The sequence below is a fragment of the Plectropomus leopardus genome, chromosome 11 (genome assembly GCF_026936395.1).
Source record: "Plectropomus leopardus strain MGB_pleo_1.0 chromosome 11, ASM2693639v1, whole genome shotgun sequence".
Taxonomy (NCBI): domain Eukaryota; kingdom Metazoa; phylum Chordata; class Actinopteri; order Perciformes; family Serranidae; genus Plectropomus; species Plectropomus leopardus.
The window spans coordinates 12,910,761-12,923,873 of record NC_142186.1 but is presented as its reverse complement, the minus strand read 5'-3'; the positions used below and the strand labels follow the sequence as shown (position 1 = coordinate 12,923,873).

Sequence of the window (13,113 nt, the reverse complement as noted above, 5' to 3'; positions counted from 1 at the left end):
CTGAGCTGTCGCTTTATCCCCTGAGGTGACCAATGGTTCAGTGTTACAAGTAGCAAGACAGCAAGACAGCATTACATGCGAATCGTGCTTTAATGTCCCTGCGAAATATTATGAGAAACACTGCAGTAAAATACACAAACAGTATCACGATGTACTGTCGCAATACTACTGCGTCACATTAACTATGTCTCTGCCAGACCTTATATGTTTTGTAGGATAATTTAAAAGGAATGTTGGCACTCTGATGGATTTGAAGACTCAGATGCCTGCCAGAACTGCACTTGATTTAATTACTCAGTAGTAAACTCTACTTCAGTTATAGTAGACAGGCTGATTTATAGTTAGACCACACACACACACACACACACACACACACACACACACACACACACACATGCACAAACACAAGGTGCTCTTATAAATTAACTTTCTACTGTCTCTCTCCTTTTTTACCACTTATTTTCTATCAGATGGGCCTTGGCTCAGAAAGCCAGCAGAGGAAAAGAAAGGCTCCAGCCCCTCCACCCACCCCAGATTCCATCACCCCAGGCCTCAGCCACACTTCAACCTCTGCTGCTCCCACCCCTGATAGCCATGTTACTGAAACACCTACCCCAGCCTTTCGTAGCAAGGTTGCACCGTCAGACACTGTCCCTGCTACCATTGTGGTAATGCAAACAGTAAAACCAGTCCCCTCGAAAACAGCAGTACAACCTCCACCTGTGTGCGCTGCCACCCCAACTGCCAATTCCCCGACCCCAAGCAGCAGCACCACCGACAGCCTAGCTGTCCAGGATTCTAGCTCTGACCTCAGCCATGGCCTTGACGACTCAGACGCTGACCTAGACCAAGCTGTTTCGTACTGCAGCACCCTCACCAGCAGCACAGCGAGTGGGTCTGTGCCCGTCCAACCTGCTACGAAAAGCTTCAGCAGCAGGGTGGAGGGATCGGAAAAGGCCAGCAGCACAGCTGCCAAATTGAATCAAGAGGCAACCTCGACCAGCAGCTCCAGGTCGGAGACTGAGTCGGCCATAAACCTGAAACTGGATGAAGTTGAGAACAACAGACACAGCACAATGGGTAAATATCTACACAGTGTTACAACAGACACTCAAAAACTAGCACCTGGCACAGATTTTAGATTAAATGAACTTGCCGTTGATCACAGTGATAGTAAACACTCTCTGTATGTCAAAGACGGGAAACAGTCTGAAGACATTTTCTCCCTCGAAAGCAGCAAAGCAGTTCTCCCCTGGAGAAGTGAACTGTCACATGTCTGAAACCTAAGAATGACGTATATTACCTGGTGAAAGACTGTGTGTGCGTGCACTGCGTGCGTGCGTGTGCTGTGTGTGTGCGAGCGAGCGTGCATGTGTGCGTGCGTGCATGCATGTGTGCGTGCATCATGGGTGAAGTACAGGAACTAGTGGAGCTGGTTTTCATCACAGCCTATGAGACAATACAGTCCTTGTCTCACGCCTGCCTTTATAAATCTCTCACATTCTACTTATCTTTCTTTCTTTTTTCTGTCTTTCTCAACCCCTTCTTTATTTCTCTCTCTCTCTATTTCTCTCATATGCATGCAGACATTCACACAAACCGTCAAAGCTGGCAGATACAAAGACAGACAGAGCCATCATAGATTTAAACCGGATCTACTTGAACTTCAGCTGGCCTTGTATTGATCTCTATATAACCTAGATCTTTCTCCGTAGCAAAGTCAGATTGCAGCGGAGGGCGGTGGTGTCTGACAGGAGCAGAGATGAGAGAGCCGTAGACCTAAGAAAAGGGGATGAGAAAGGTGAGGGTACCAGAACAGAGTTCAGAGAAAGGAGCATGGGAAGGTTTTGGCAGCTGCATGACAGCATAGCAAGGTAGAAACAAGGGGACTAGAGGGGTTTAAGGAGAGGAGAATGATGGACAGGCGGATGAAAGCAAGAGAAAGGATGAAGTATGAGGAGGTTATTGCATTAGTCAGGATAAAAGAGACAGCACGAGGATCATTAATAAATTTATAAACCTAGCTTCTTCTCTTTTTCCTTTCTGCTGACACTGCTGACAGTGCAACACCTTCTCTCTTCTCTTTTGCTTTAACTTTACAATGTGATAGAAAGTATTCCCCAATTCAAATGTGTATTTGTAGTGAAAAATTGTTTTATTACGAAAGGCACATTCTCGCAAACAGTCATTTGTATCCTACACACAACCTCAACATCAACTTTTCACATGCAGCAACTATGAACTGGATGTTCTTCAGTGCAATCTGACAACTGTGCTTTGTTATACATGAACAGAACATATTTTGCAGTGCTGCTTCACACATCAGGGCTAGACAGCTACAGCCTGCATGTACAGTGTAGGGCAGTGCGATCATGCCAATATAGGCAGAGAGGAAATGCAGGGAGTACATTTACTAGTTTTATTTACTCTTTCACTTCTGTAGGTTTCATTTAAGCAAGACTTGATATGTGTGTCACACTGTAAATTGTATGTTGTTGCTTTGGGAAAGCTTTGTGATGATCTCTAATTCTAAAGCAGGACAGGCTCAAATGTAAATAAGTGGTTAAATCTAGTCAAGCAACCTCCACTGGTTGATACTGACAACATGATATAGTGCTTGTGTTTTTGAGACTGCGTTGACATTAAGCATACTGTTATTTAGTGAAGGCATCAGTGCAGTGAGTATGTCCGTGTGTGCTTATTCAGATCTTTCTTTATGAGAAACACGTGAGGAAAAAAAACAGTTCGTTGAAAGATTAGCATCAGGGCAATTTTAGGGTTTTACAGGAAAGGAGTCAACTCTGTGTGTGTGTGTGTGTGTGTGTGTGTGTGTGTGTGTGTGTGTGTGTGTGTGTGTGTGTGTGTGTGTGTGTGTGTGTGGGTGTGTGTGTGTGTGTGTGTGTGTGTGTGTGTGTGTGCGCGCGCGCTCCAGGAGCTGTCAAGGTTATGATGGTGTTGTTTATCATCTCAGCCCTCCATGCTGTTTCAGTTCCTTCCTATTGTCGACAGCAGAGTAAACAGATAAACTAGCACATCGACAGCACCTGCTGACTAAGACACAGCATGCTGATGTATCACTGGTCTTAGAGGGACTTTTAGGTAGCTGTATTTCAACAGTGCTGTTTTATAGTAATTGTGCTTTTGCCCCTGCAATGCAATATGTTATCCAGATTGACTTTATCCCATTCATCAGTCCACACTCCTTTTAGCGTCACCTGTCTCTGGTGCTTTGTGTATCATAGTCTGCTATATTACACATCTCTTTACTTCCTTTCTTTATGCCTCTTTTACATTAACAGCCACATTACTTCATTAAATTAACTCAGTTGGTTTCGTTATGACTTGGGCGTGGGCTTGCCTTTTAAGTAATAATCACGTGTAACATTTTGATTTCACCTTCAGGCTACTTTCTATTACTGATGGACATCACCTGCAGCTATTCTGGCCATTCTGGCAACTTAACAGTTCATGAATGCTATTGTATTTTGTTTTTCTTAACCTAGGCATTCAGTTACAAAGCAGTTTTGATTGAAGTGGCAGAAAGGAAAAACTTTTTTTTTTTTATTAGTCCAGTATTGAGCAAGAGGACTGCAGCCAGCAGCTGCAATTCAGGCTGCAGTGTAACAATATTATAAATAGGATTCCTACAGAGATGAACCTTTTTGTTAAACAGTAAGATTTGATTAACTACAAACACCCCCAAAATCGCCATTTCCAAAATCACCAGACTCCATAAGATAAATAGTAATTTTAGCATGTTAAGAGTCAGCATATTTTCATATCTTACTGGGTCGATTAAGGCTTTATTTTAATCATATCAGAGTTGGTGAATGTTAGAACAATGGAAAGATGAACTGAGACCGTTTCTGTGAGCTTTATTTTGTTTTTGTCAAAGTTTCTTTTATGATGATATAATAATTATTTATTGAAAGGTAGTCTGGTTGCTTTCTCAGACATTATGAACAATTATCTGAGTCTGTTGGCGGCAAAAAATAAGCAGGTGCCAGCTGTAGTGGTCTCACTCAATTTTAAATTTTGTTGTTGTGATTAGTCACTTAGAAAACAACAGCATGGGTAAATAGAGTCCAGATGAAAAAGAAAAATACAAAGTAACCCTTTAACAGCCAGATTTAAAATGTATTCATTCTCAATATCATAATGACTATGAATTCCAAAAATGTATTAACGTTTCACAAGCATTTGTGAGTGTTTGAATTACAAGTAGGAAAGTGGCCTGAGCATAGAGCTAATAAATAAAGCAACAGTTCTGCTCTGGGCACACATTTATTGTTATCTAAGTTTTTACAGGAAACAGGATTTATCTGAGCTGAAATGTAGCTACGAGCCTGTTGTTGCTGTCACTCTTCTAGAAACTTCAGCTGATATTTGACAGACTTTTCTTGCCAAGGTTAGGCCCTCTACTGCATAAAATAGTCAAGTAAATATTGAAATTCGACAGGAGAAATGGTAAAAAAAACTTCCAAATGAATGTACTATAAACACACGAGTAGCTAAGAGCACTCTAGCCATGATAACCTCCATGGCTCAGCATACAAAGGAAGGAGTTCTGCCCACAGAAACTCAAACTCCATCACCAGAAAATCCGCGGATAAAGAAACCACTGTTTGAATAACAAGCAGTCTCTAAAAAATGCAGCACGAAAACACAGAAGACGTTGCCAGAATAAATAAAACACAAAGATGTTGATGATTACATAATGTTTTCTGTGCTACATTGAGTTTGATAAGAAGTTTGCATGTAAGATGTTTCTTTCTTTCATTTTATTACAAACATGACAATCAGTGCCTTCCCTGCCTGCATGCTGTTTCTCCTCCAGGAACTGCTGATCGACCGGTGCCACCCAAACCTCGTCGCTCCCCCGCCCAGGAGCCACCACAGCTTGTCTCACCCCCTACCCTGCCCCCCCCTCCCATTGAGCCCACAGAGAGCAGCTCCCTGCAGAGTCTTACGGAGGTGGAGGAAGCAGCTCCCCAGTGTAGGTTCCAGATGGACTGCGTCTCCTTTTCCTTCACTCTTTCACTTCTTTTCTTTCCTAGAAGCCGCTCTCCTGGTTCTCTAACGTTTATTTCAGTTGTTCCAATCAGAGCTTGTATTTGTAACTACCCCTTTCTGCCAAATCTTTTTTTCTGCGCATGTGTGCACTCAGTCCTTACATTCTTTCCATTTCTCCATCAACGACCTGGGCAGCTGAATTGTTAAGTGATACTGGGTCCATGTGAGGTCAAGGTTCTTCATATCTATAAATGTCAACCTGCAAGCCTAGTTATTTCTTCTGGGTCCAAAAGGTCAAGACTGGGGTCAGCTCCAATCAGCTGGAGTGGCTTTTTGTTGCATTTATACTGTACAGGGGAATATTAGATTTCTAATAGAGGAGAACTGTATGTAAGCCACTTCTAGTGTCTTTGTATGTTATTGTTTTTCATTTCACTGCTTACTGTCTTCGATTTCTTCCTTCACTTACAGGTTTTTCTCTGAATACTGTTTTCAGTGCCATCCCCGCTAAATGTGATGTTCATGATCTATCTATCTTAAATCTCATCTGTTCTTTTCTTCACTCCAAAACCCCGCACCCTGCTTTATAGTGTACTGCTGTGGGCCTGTGCGTCTACGCTCCAAACACTCCTGAAGTCTCTCTCTGGCTTGACCCTTCCGTCATCCGAAAACCCAATCCAATCCGTTACCTTTGCCTCTTGTCGTCTCCTCTTATTTCTGCTGGACTTCCCTCTCATGTTCACCTCCTCCTCCTCCTACTCTTTTTAAGAAATTTTCCACTGTTTCTTCTGTACTCTTGTATATGTTGTCATGATCTCATTGCTATCATGATTTTATTGGTTTCATTTATGTTATCACTTGCTTTGACTTGGCGTCACAGTGCCTCACAGAAGCCACTTTGCAGCAGCCTAATTGCATCTGTCCTTGTGATGGTTTAGATTTCATCCTGATGAGGACACAAAATGAAGTGAAAGCAAGAAGTGCTCTTAAGTTTCACTCTTAAACCTTTGCATTGAATTTCTTCTTCTTTTTTACAAATGTATGTATATACTGTTGGTGGTTTTGTATTTCAACCTGATCTGCTGGTTGTTATCAATTATGCATGAGATCGGAGCTGAGTTAAAAGTGAACACAGAATGTGGTTAGAGGACGATACAGTGACAGATGAGCTAAATCCTGGACGTATCAGTTACAGCGTGATTGATGAGTGACGCGCTCAAATGAGGCTATGAGGCAAGGCCATACGATATCTATCCGCCAATATTTTGGTGACATGATATCTGGATCAATAGTTGGACAGTGTATGTTTCTCTCTCTGTGCTTGGTGCTGTGGCTTGGTTTAGAAATCTGAGACCTGAATGCATGCTGCCTTTGGCAATACTGTGGACAGGATGATCTTTCAATGGCATGTTGTTTTTAGGTAGTTGTGCCTCATGTATTTTAAAGATGAGTGTATGAAATAAAAGAGCTCTTTCCAAGGGAAGCTCATAACTGTGTACTTAGAAAAGAGAATGGAGGTACACACTGATTTGTTGTAGGACGTTTGTCAGGTATGAAAAGTATGGAATTATTTTAGTAATTTCTAGATTTGAAAAATTACGGAAAAATATCTGTGTTTCCAGAGTATTGCCCCCAGGGGAAATAATAACAATAATAATAATACACAGAACATCTCCACAACATCTATTCTATCTTCCAATACCACCTTAAAAATAATAACGATTCTGCTCAGTGAGCAGCTTTGGCATCCAGCAGCCAAAATGTTTACCAATATGTGAGACAGTGTGGACCAGAGGGAGATGGATGTCGTCAAAAGCCAGCCATATAACTATACCAAATCCAGACATCCATGACTACATTAGTTTTAAAGCAATATCTTTGAATTGCACATATAATTAGCATCATAAATAACCAAATATTTAGCTTGTTTGATCATTCATGAGTTAATAAGTGTTGCATTTATTAGAGAGGTAAAAAGACTTCTGTCTTTAATGTATGAGGAGACCTTTAAGGCTGTGTTTATCATTGTTTTAGTGGACACAGTGAATAAAAACAGCTACACAGATCCTGAAAATTAAATTATTTAACTTATTTTCTATCCTCTTATTGATATGAAAAACATTACAGTATTACTATGAATATGATAATAGTGTAAGTATGTTTGACAATGGAAAGTTGTCCATCTTTTTGCATAGGAGTGTAGCTTTAACAGTTAGAGTAGGTAAATGTATGTTTTCAGATGCCTATTCTGTACTCCGATGTCAAATATGGTCTGAAAAATATACAGAGACATTTTGAAATGGAAAATGTGTAGGAACTCTGTATTGCAGAGCCTTACAGTTGCATAGATGCTTTACAGCTTGATTTTATATGATGGGTAGGGATCCTAAACTACCCTTTTTTGTTACATTCTGTGTTTGGGATTCAAAGAAAAAATGGTATCATTTGGATCTTTGGCTGAAAAACATAAACTGTTTCATGAAAGCTGTTTACAGTTTTGAGCACCATATTATTAGATTCATGTTAAGCAAAATGCTCTTTTTGTGTGGTGACTGTGTTTAGAGAGTGGAGCCCTTGTGTTTATCATATGACTTGTGCTGTTACCATATGAATGCAACTATTGTGGTGTCACAGATTTTATTCAGTTTATGTATGTAAAATATGATTTGTCTTTTGCAAGTTCTAAGCAATTGAGTTATGGTACAAATGTGTGACCTTATAAGGGGATGTGCACTCATTGACCCTGTGCTTATAAACACAAACCTATCTATAAAGGCAATCAGTGTTGTGATTGAAACACAGAATGTATGTTTGAAAGCTATTTTTCAATTAAACAGTTGAAGACTTGAGCAAGCTTTAAGGTCTTTGGTTTTTGGTTTGTGCACGGGATGCCGTGGTTGGATTTTGACAAGTAACACGTCACGGTATTGATTTGCGTGGGACACTTTTTGTTTGGCTTTAACTGAAGCATGTGCCTGAGGTCATATTGAACTGGAAGTTTTAAAACTGTGTGTGGATGTTTACTTGTGTGTTCGTAATGCAAGCATATACGTCTGTAAAGGTATGAGAGCATAATACTGTGTGTGTATATGTGCATAATACAGTGTGTGTATACGTGCACGTGCGTGTGTGTGTGTGTGTGTGTGTGTGTGTGTGTGTGTGCGTGCGTGCGTGTGTGTTTGTGTGTGTGTGCTGATTGTGGCTGTAGCTGGCATGACTAAGCTGTTGCTGGGAAGGAGCTGGGAGGACAGCCCTGTGAGTCATCACCACATCTCCTGGAACTGACTGTTCTCTCCACACCATTAGGACCAGGCCCAAAACTGACTGGCCTAGTACACACACACACACACACACACACACACAGAAAGACATATTGGAACACAATGAATGCCAGCATGCATGCACACACTCAAACACCTGGTATTACAAGCAAGGTCACTCACTGTTAAACTCGTTTTAAAGAATCCTCTGTTGAGTTCCCAGTGCTGTGCACACTGTCTGAGCTGCTGAAAACCTAACAAATGGTACATTGATTTTAATTCTTTTGGTCTAGAGTTCAATGGGATCAGTAACAGACCAAATAAGTTCTCCAAAACCCGCAGGACTGACCAGGGCATGACTGTACTAAAGAGATGAGAGAGTACGAAGCAATACTATCTTTCACTGGAACCTAAAACAGTACTGTAAAAATCTAATTAAAAGGGTTTGTTTACAGTTAGTCCACCCACACATCATTAAAGTTGTTTTATCAAGCCACAAGTGGTTGTGCTCCGGGGTTGTGTTTGTATATTTGGCTCGTGTTTTCTGGTTTGTGTGTGTGTGTGTGTGGTGTCATATTGAATGTTGAAACTAACGTAAACACTTGCTTAGTTTTTTTTCCCCTCTTTTCTCCCATCTCTTGATCTTCTTGCTTGCTCTGCATGCTTCTTTTCAAGTGTCTTCATGATTTTTAAGCTGTTTTTTCTCAGTGTTTTCCCAGGTATCAAAAGTGTTAAGGTTTGTGGATTTTTAGAAAAACAAAGTCCGTCTAAAACTTTTTGAAGTTAATGCATGGCATGAGTAAAAATAACTTTTCTACCCCAATACAAGCCCATTCTCATTTCCTTACTTTCACCATACACAACACATTGGAAACCCTTTCATTCTTTAAATACTGATGCTAAGATTTATCTTTATCCTCTTTCAGCTTGGCTCCACTCCATGCAAAGCTCCACAGCCAGTTGCCCGAAACCAGAAACTGCAACACCCGAGGAGGAGACGGCATCCTTGGGCAGCAGCAGTGGTGGCAGCAGCCTACCCGACCAGGGTTACGCTGCCTCTGAGGGCATGGCAGAGGGCGAGGACTCAGGCATGGTCAGCTCTCCATCTGACACCCAGCCCACATCCCCAGATGGGAGTTTGTCTCTGGATGGAAGTAGCGGAGGTGGAGCAGAGAGAATGCTAGGACCAGTGCGGGACAATTCCAGCGACAGCGATGAGGGATGTGCCACCTGGGGATCAAGACACAGGTAGAGAGGAAGTCACAGAAGGAGGAGGGAGGAAACAAGAGTGAGGGAGGAAAGTTGACAGGCATATACTTTGTATCTATTTTTACCTAATTTGTGATATTTGCCCATTTAAATGATGGAAAGTCTGATTTAAGATGGTAAGGCACATTAAGAGAGCTGCATTGCCCTCAAGAGAATAGAAATGACTCACAGTGTCTACCTTACTCATTCATCTTTTTGGCCTCATGCTTCCCACTATTCGCTTTTTGCCGACTCCTACTTATCTCCTATCCAAAATCTTTCCCATTGCTGTCACCTTTTATGTTAAAATCCATTTTTAATAGATCCTGGTTTCCTGGCAGGGAAGATAATAAAAATGATTACTTCAGATTCTTGCATTTGCAGATCAGGTTTAGTTTTGACACCTGCATTTTCACCTGATGTTTGATCCATCACTGTTTGAGCTAACTATAGAAGTCTTTCCACACTTTCTTACTGTGCCAGCAGTAATAACCAATAGTTCCCACCATGTGTTTTATTTGAGCAGTAGTCAAAGCTGGCACCCTCAATCTTTAGTGCTGGACTTTTATAGTTATGGTTCTAGGCCCTCATTCAAAGGCTTTTGTGGAAAATGAAGGCTGCCCCAGATCACGTTTTGCCTTTTAAGTTGTTGTGAAATGTGTATGGTAATGTGCCCAGACCAGGGATCCTGGATCGATGCTCTTACTCACAGAAACTTTATGAATCCAGAGCCTGATTCTGCTGGCTCCTCAGTATTCCAGGAAAGCAGTATAACCCGGTTTTCTCAGAATCGTCGAGAAGAGGACCAATCCAAGTCTCTTAGAAGACAAATTCTATTTGGTTTGGCCCTCTTGGTGCAATTTGTTATGGCTAATCTTCCAGTAAGTCATGAGAATGCTTTGTTGAACCCTTGAAGCGAGCAAAGGAAGTTTAAACTGTGGTAATAATATCTTTACAGCTGCATGTTTCAGAGCCAGCATGCTCCAATAAAAATGAAACTCAACTTTGAACAAGCACAAAATATTTAAAACTAACATTTATTTTCCTTCTGCATTTTGCCTTTTTGGTGCAGAGGCAGTGTAGTAATGGTAAGGGTGCCGGATGTAACAATAGTTCATAACAGCTGTAAGGTGGTGACTGGTTGACTGTTAATAAGAGTTATGGTGTCATGGCGAGTTTTGTGTTATGGCTGCTCCTGTGGGCCACTTTATTTTTTGCAATGGAGTAGTAGCACTCTTCTCATGTGTTTTTATATGTATGTGTGTGCGTGTGCCGTTTAACACACATTTTGTATTTACCATCCACAGGCACGATGACATCAGCCCACAGGCAAAGCCAGGAAGGTTAAAAGACCAATATGAAGACGACCCAGAGCTCACAGCCCAGCTCCATCAGACTCTGGCAGATTTTGAAGCAGACCTTGCAGGTGAGGGACCATGGCACAGGTCAAGTCATTTGTCATATACTTGAAGTAATCTCACAAATGTGCAGTTTGAAGTACAATGGGTTTGAGACATTTCATATGACCACTCTGACCAAAAGTGACTGTTCCAAGGGAATTTGATTAGTAATAGATATCATCTTAAATATCAAAATGTGCTCAAAGTATTACCTACTAACCTATTAAACTTGATTTGTGCCACTTTTCCAGATCACATAGATCTAGTCTCAGCAAAGGAGACCCCCTATACCATGTCTACAGACAGTAATGATGTGCCGGTGTCTGTCGTTGACATGGATGTGCCAGTCACAGCCATAGATGAAGTACTGGAGGACTATGAACATCACATTGTACAACATGAGACAAAGTCACTGATCAGGACTGAGTCAGCTGGCAGCAAAGGTACAGGCTCGGTGTTATTGATATAATACAGTTAAAATAAACAGCTATGCATTTTATTTATATTGACTTTTTCTTACCCCATCTTAGGTCCAGGCTTATGTGACCAGTCAAGTTTGGAGCCACAGAACAAAAACAACAATGCTTGTACAGCTGCTGACACTAATAAAAGCATCAGTACAAATACTAAGTCTCAACCTGAGCAGCATAGGAAGTCGCAGGAGAACAAGTCTAAAAGTGATAAAAAGGAAGACAAGATGCTAGAGACAAAAATCAAAAAGGCGAGCATCACTGACACCAACAGTGTGAAAGAGGATAAACAAAAAGCAACATCAGCGGCAAAATCTAGTGTTGACATGCAGAAATTCAGCAAAAGAACTGAGATCAAACCTGAATCTGTGAAAAGCAACGCACAGTCTTTTCAAGAGAAGAAGACAACCAGTCAGAGTGCAGTGTCTTCAGAAAGAAATGAAGAGATGAACAGACTTTACCAAAATAACTCCAGCCAGAATACTTCACATGGTAAAATCACTCGTAACGTCACATCACGCTTCGGTATGAAAACTTTCACTGTGGTCCCTCCCAAACCCTCTGTCTTGCACGCTGCTACAGAAGAGCCATCTGTCAAATTAACTATCGGTGCCATTAAGATTGATGATCAAGGAAACATGGTGAAAGGAGTTATCTCCCAAAACAGAGTAGGTGGTTCATCAGAGTCTGGAGTTAAATCCAGTGAGGGGTCTCCTCTTCTTGGAAAAGCCAAAGCTTTTTGGAGCTCAAATGAGAGACAAGAAAATTCTGTGCTCCATAGCAAAGATCACATTGATAAGGCTAAAGAGAGAACAGATGGCCCGAAAAGTACTCCCACTGTAGTCTCAGCAACTACTTTGAAGAGCAGTGACACTGAGAACCTGAAAACGGTGCAAACCTTATTTGATAAACATGTAGAGAAAGCTCAGCCTAAAGACGTGGTGAAAGAAGAAAAAGAACCAGCGAGAGCCGTTAATGTTGCGAAAGAAGAGCAGATAGAGGTGGAGAGCAAGATTCCAGTGTCCGAAACCATTCAACAGCCAAGTAATAAACCTGCCCTTCCCCCTCCTATTCTTCCAGACCTGAAAAGAGACCTATCCTTCCTCAAACCGTCCAGGCGAACCTCAAGCCAATATGTGGCGTCTGCCATCAATAAATACACCCCAAAGACCTCATTTAAACCCAACCTCACCCCAAATGTACATGAGTCCTCTGCTCCTATCGGTTTCCAGAGATCAGGTCGGTCCATAAAAGTGAATCCACACCAATCCTCCCAGTCATCTTTGTCAGATAATAAGGAGAATGACTCTGCTTCTAAATCCAACCCGCCTGGTCCTAAAAGGTCTATGAGCTTCCCAGAGTACGTCTCAGATGTCCAGAGAGATTTTGGAGAAATGAGACCAGACAGGGGAGGATTTGGAAGTTGTGTTGGATTCACCAAAGGAAGCTCTAATACACTGGAAAAAGAAACAGCCAAGAATAAGCACATTCAGTCTAATGGCCCCACCCAAAAAAATGCGATCGCCAATAATGACAGCGATCATATTAAACATATTCAGCTCAGCAGCCCCAGCCCTGCACAAAGCAGTCCTCCACATTCATCTGCCAAACCACCCACAGCCCCCAAGACTGTATGTCAAGATCAGACAAGTGTAAGTAAAACCTGTTTAAAATATTTCATGGTATGTGTGTCTCAAAATAGAGTTTTTACAGCTGTGTTGT

General features: G+C 41.5%; 1 protein-coding gene across 6 annotated transcripts in view; it reads left to right on the top strand.

Annotated features, from left to right (window-relative positions):
* Positions 1-13,113, top strand: part of cobl (cordon-bleu WH2 repeat protein) — a 64,691-nt gene that overhangs the window by 45,979 nt on the left and 5,599 nt on the right. For 5 of the 6 annotated variants that reach the window (XM_088084038.1, XM_088084036.1, XM_088084037.1 and 2 more), the window contains 6 exons: positions 471-1,080; positions 4,838-4,996; positions 9,200-9,521; positions 10,829-10,947; positions 11,173-11,364; positions 11,452-13,043. In XM_088084038.1, the coding sequence (XP_087940164.1) occupies positions 471-1,080; positions 4,838-4,996; positions 9,200-9,521; positions 10,829-10,947; positions 11,173-11,364; positions 11,452-13,043 (2,994 nt within the window). The remainder of the gene's footprint in view (positions 1-470; positions 1,081-4,837; positions 4,997-9,199; positions 9,522-10,828; positions 10,948-11,172; positions 11,365-11,451; positions 13,044-13,113) is intronic. The other variant, XM_088084039.1, reaches the window with a different exon arrangement.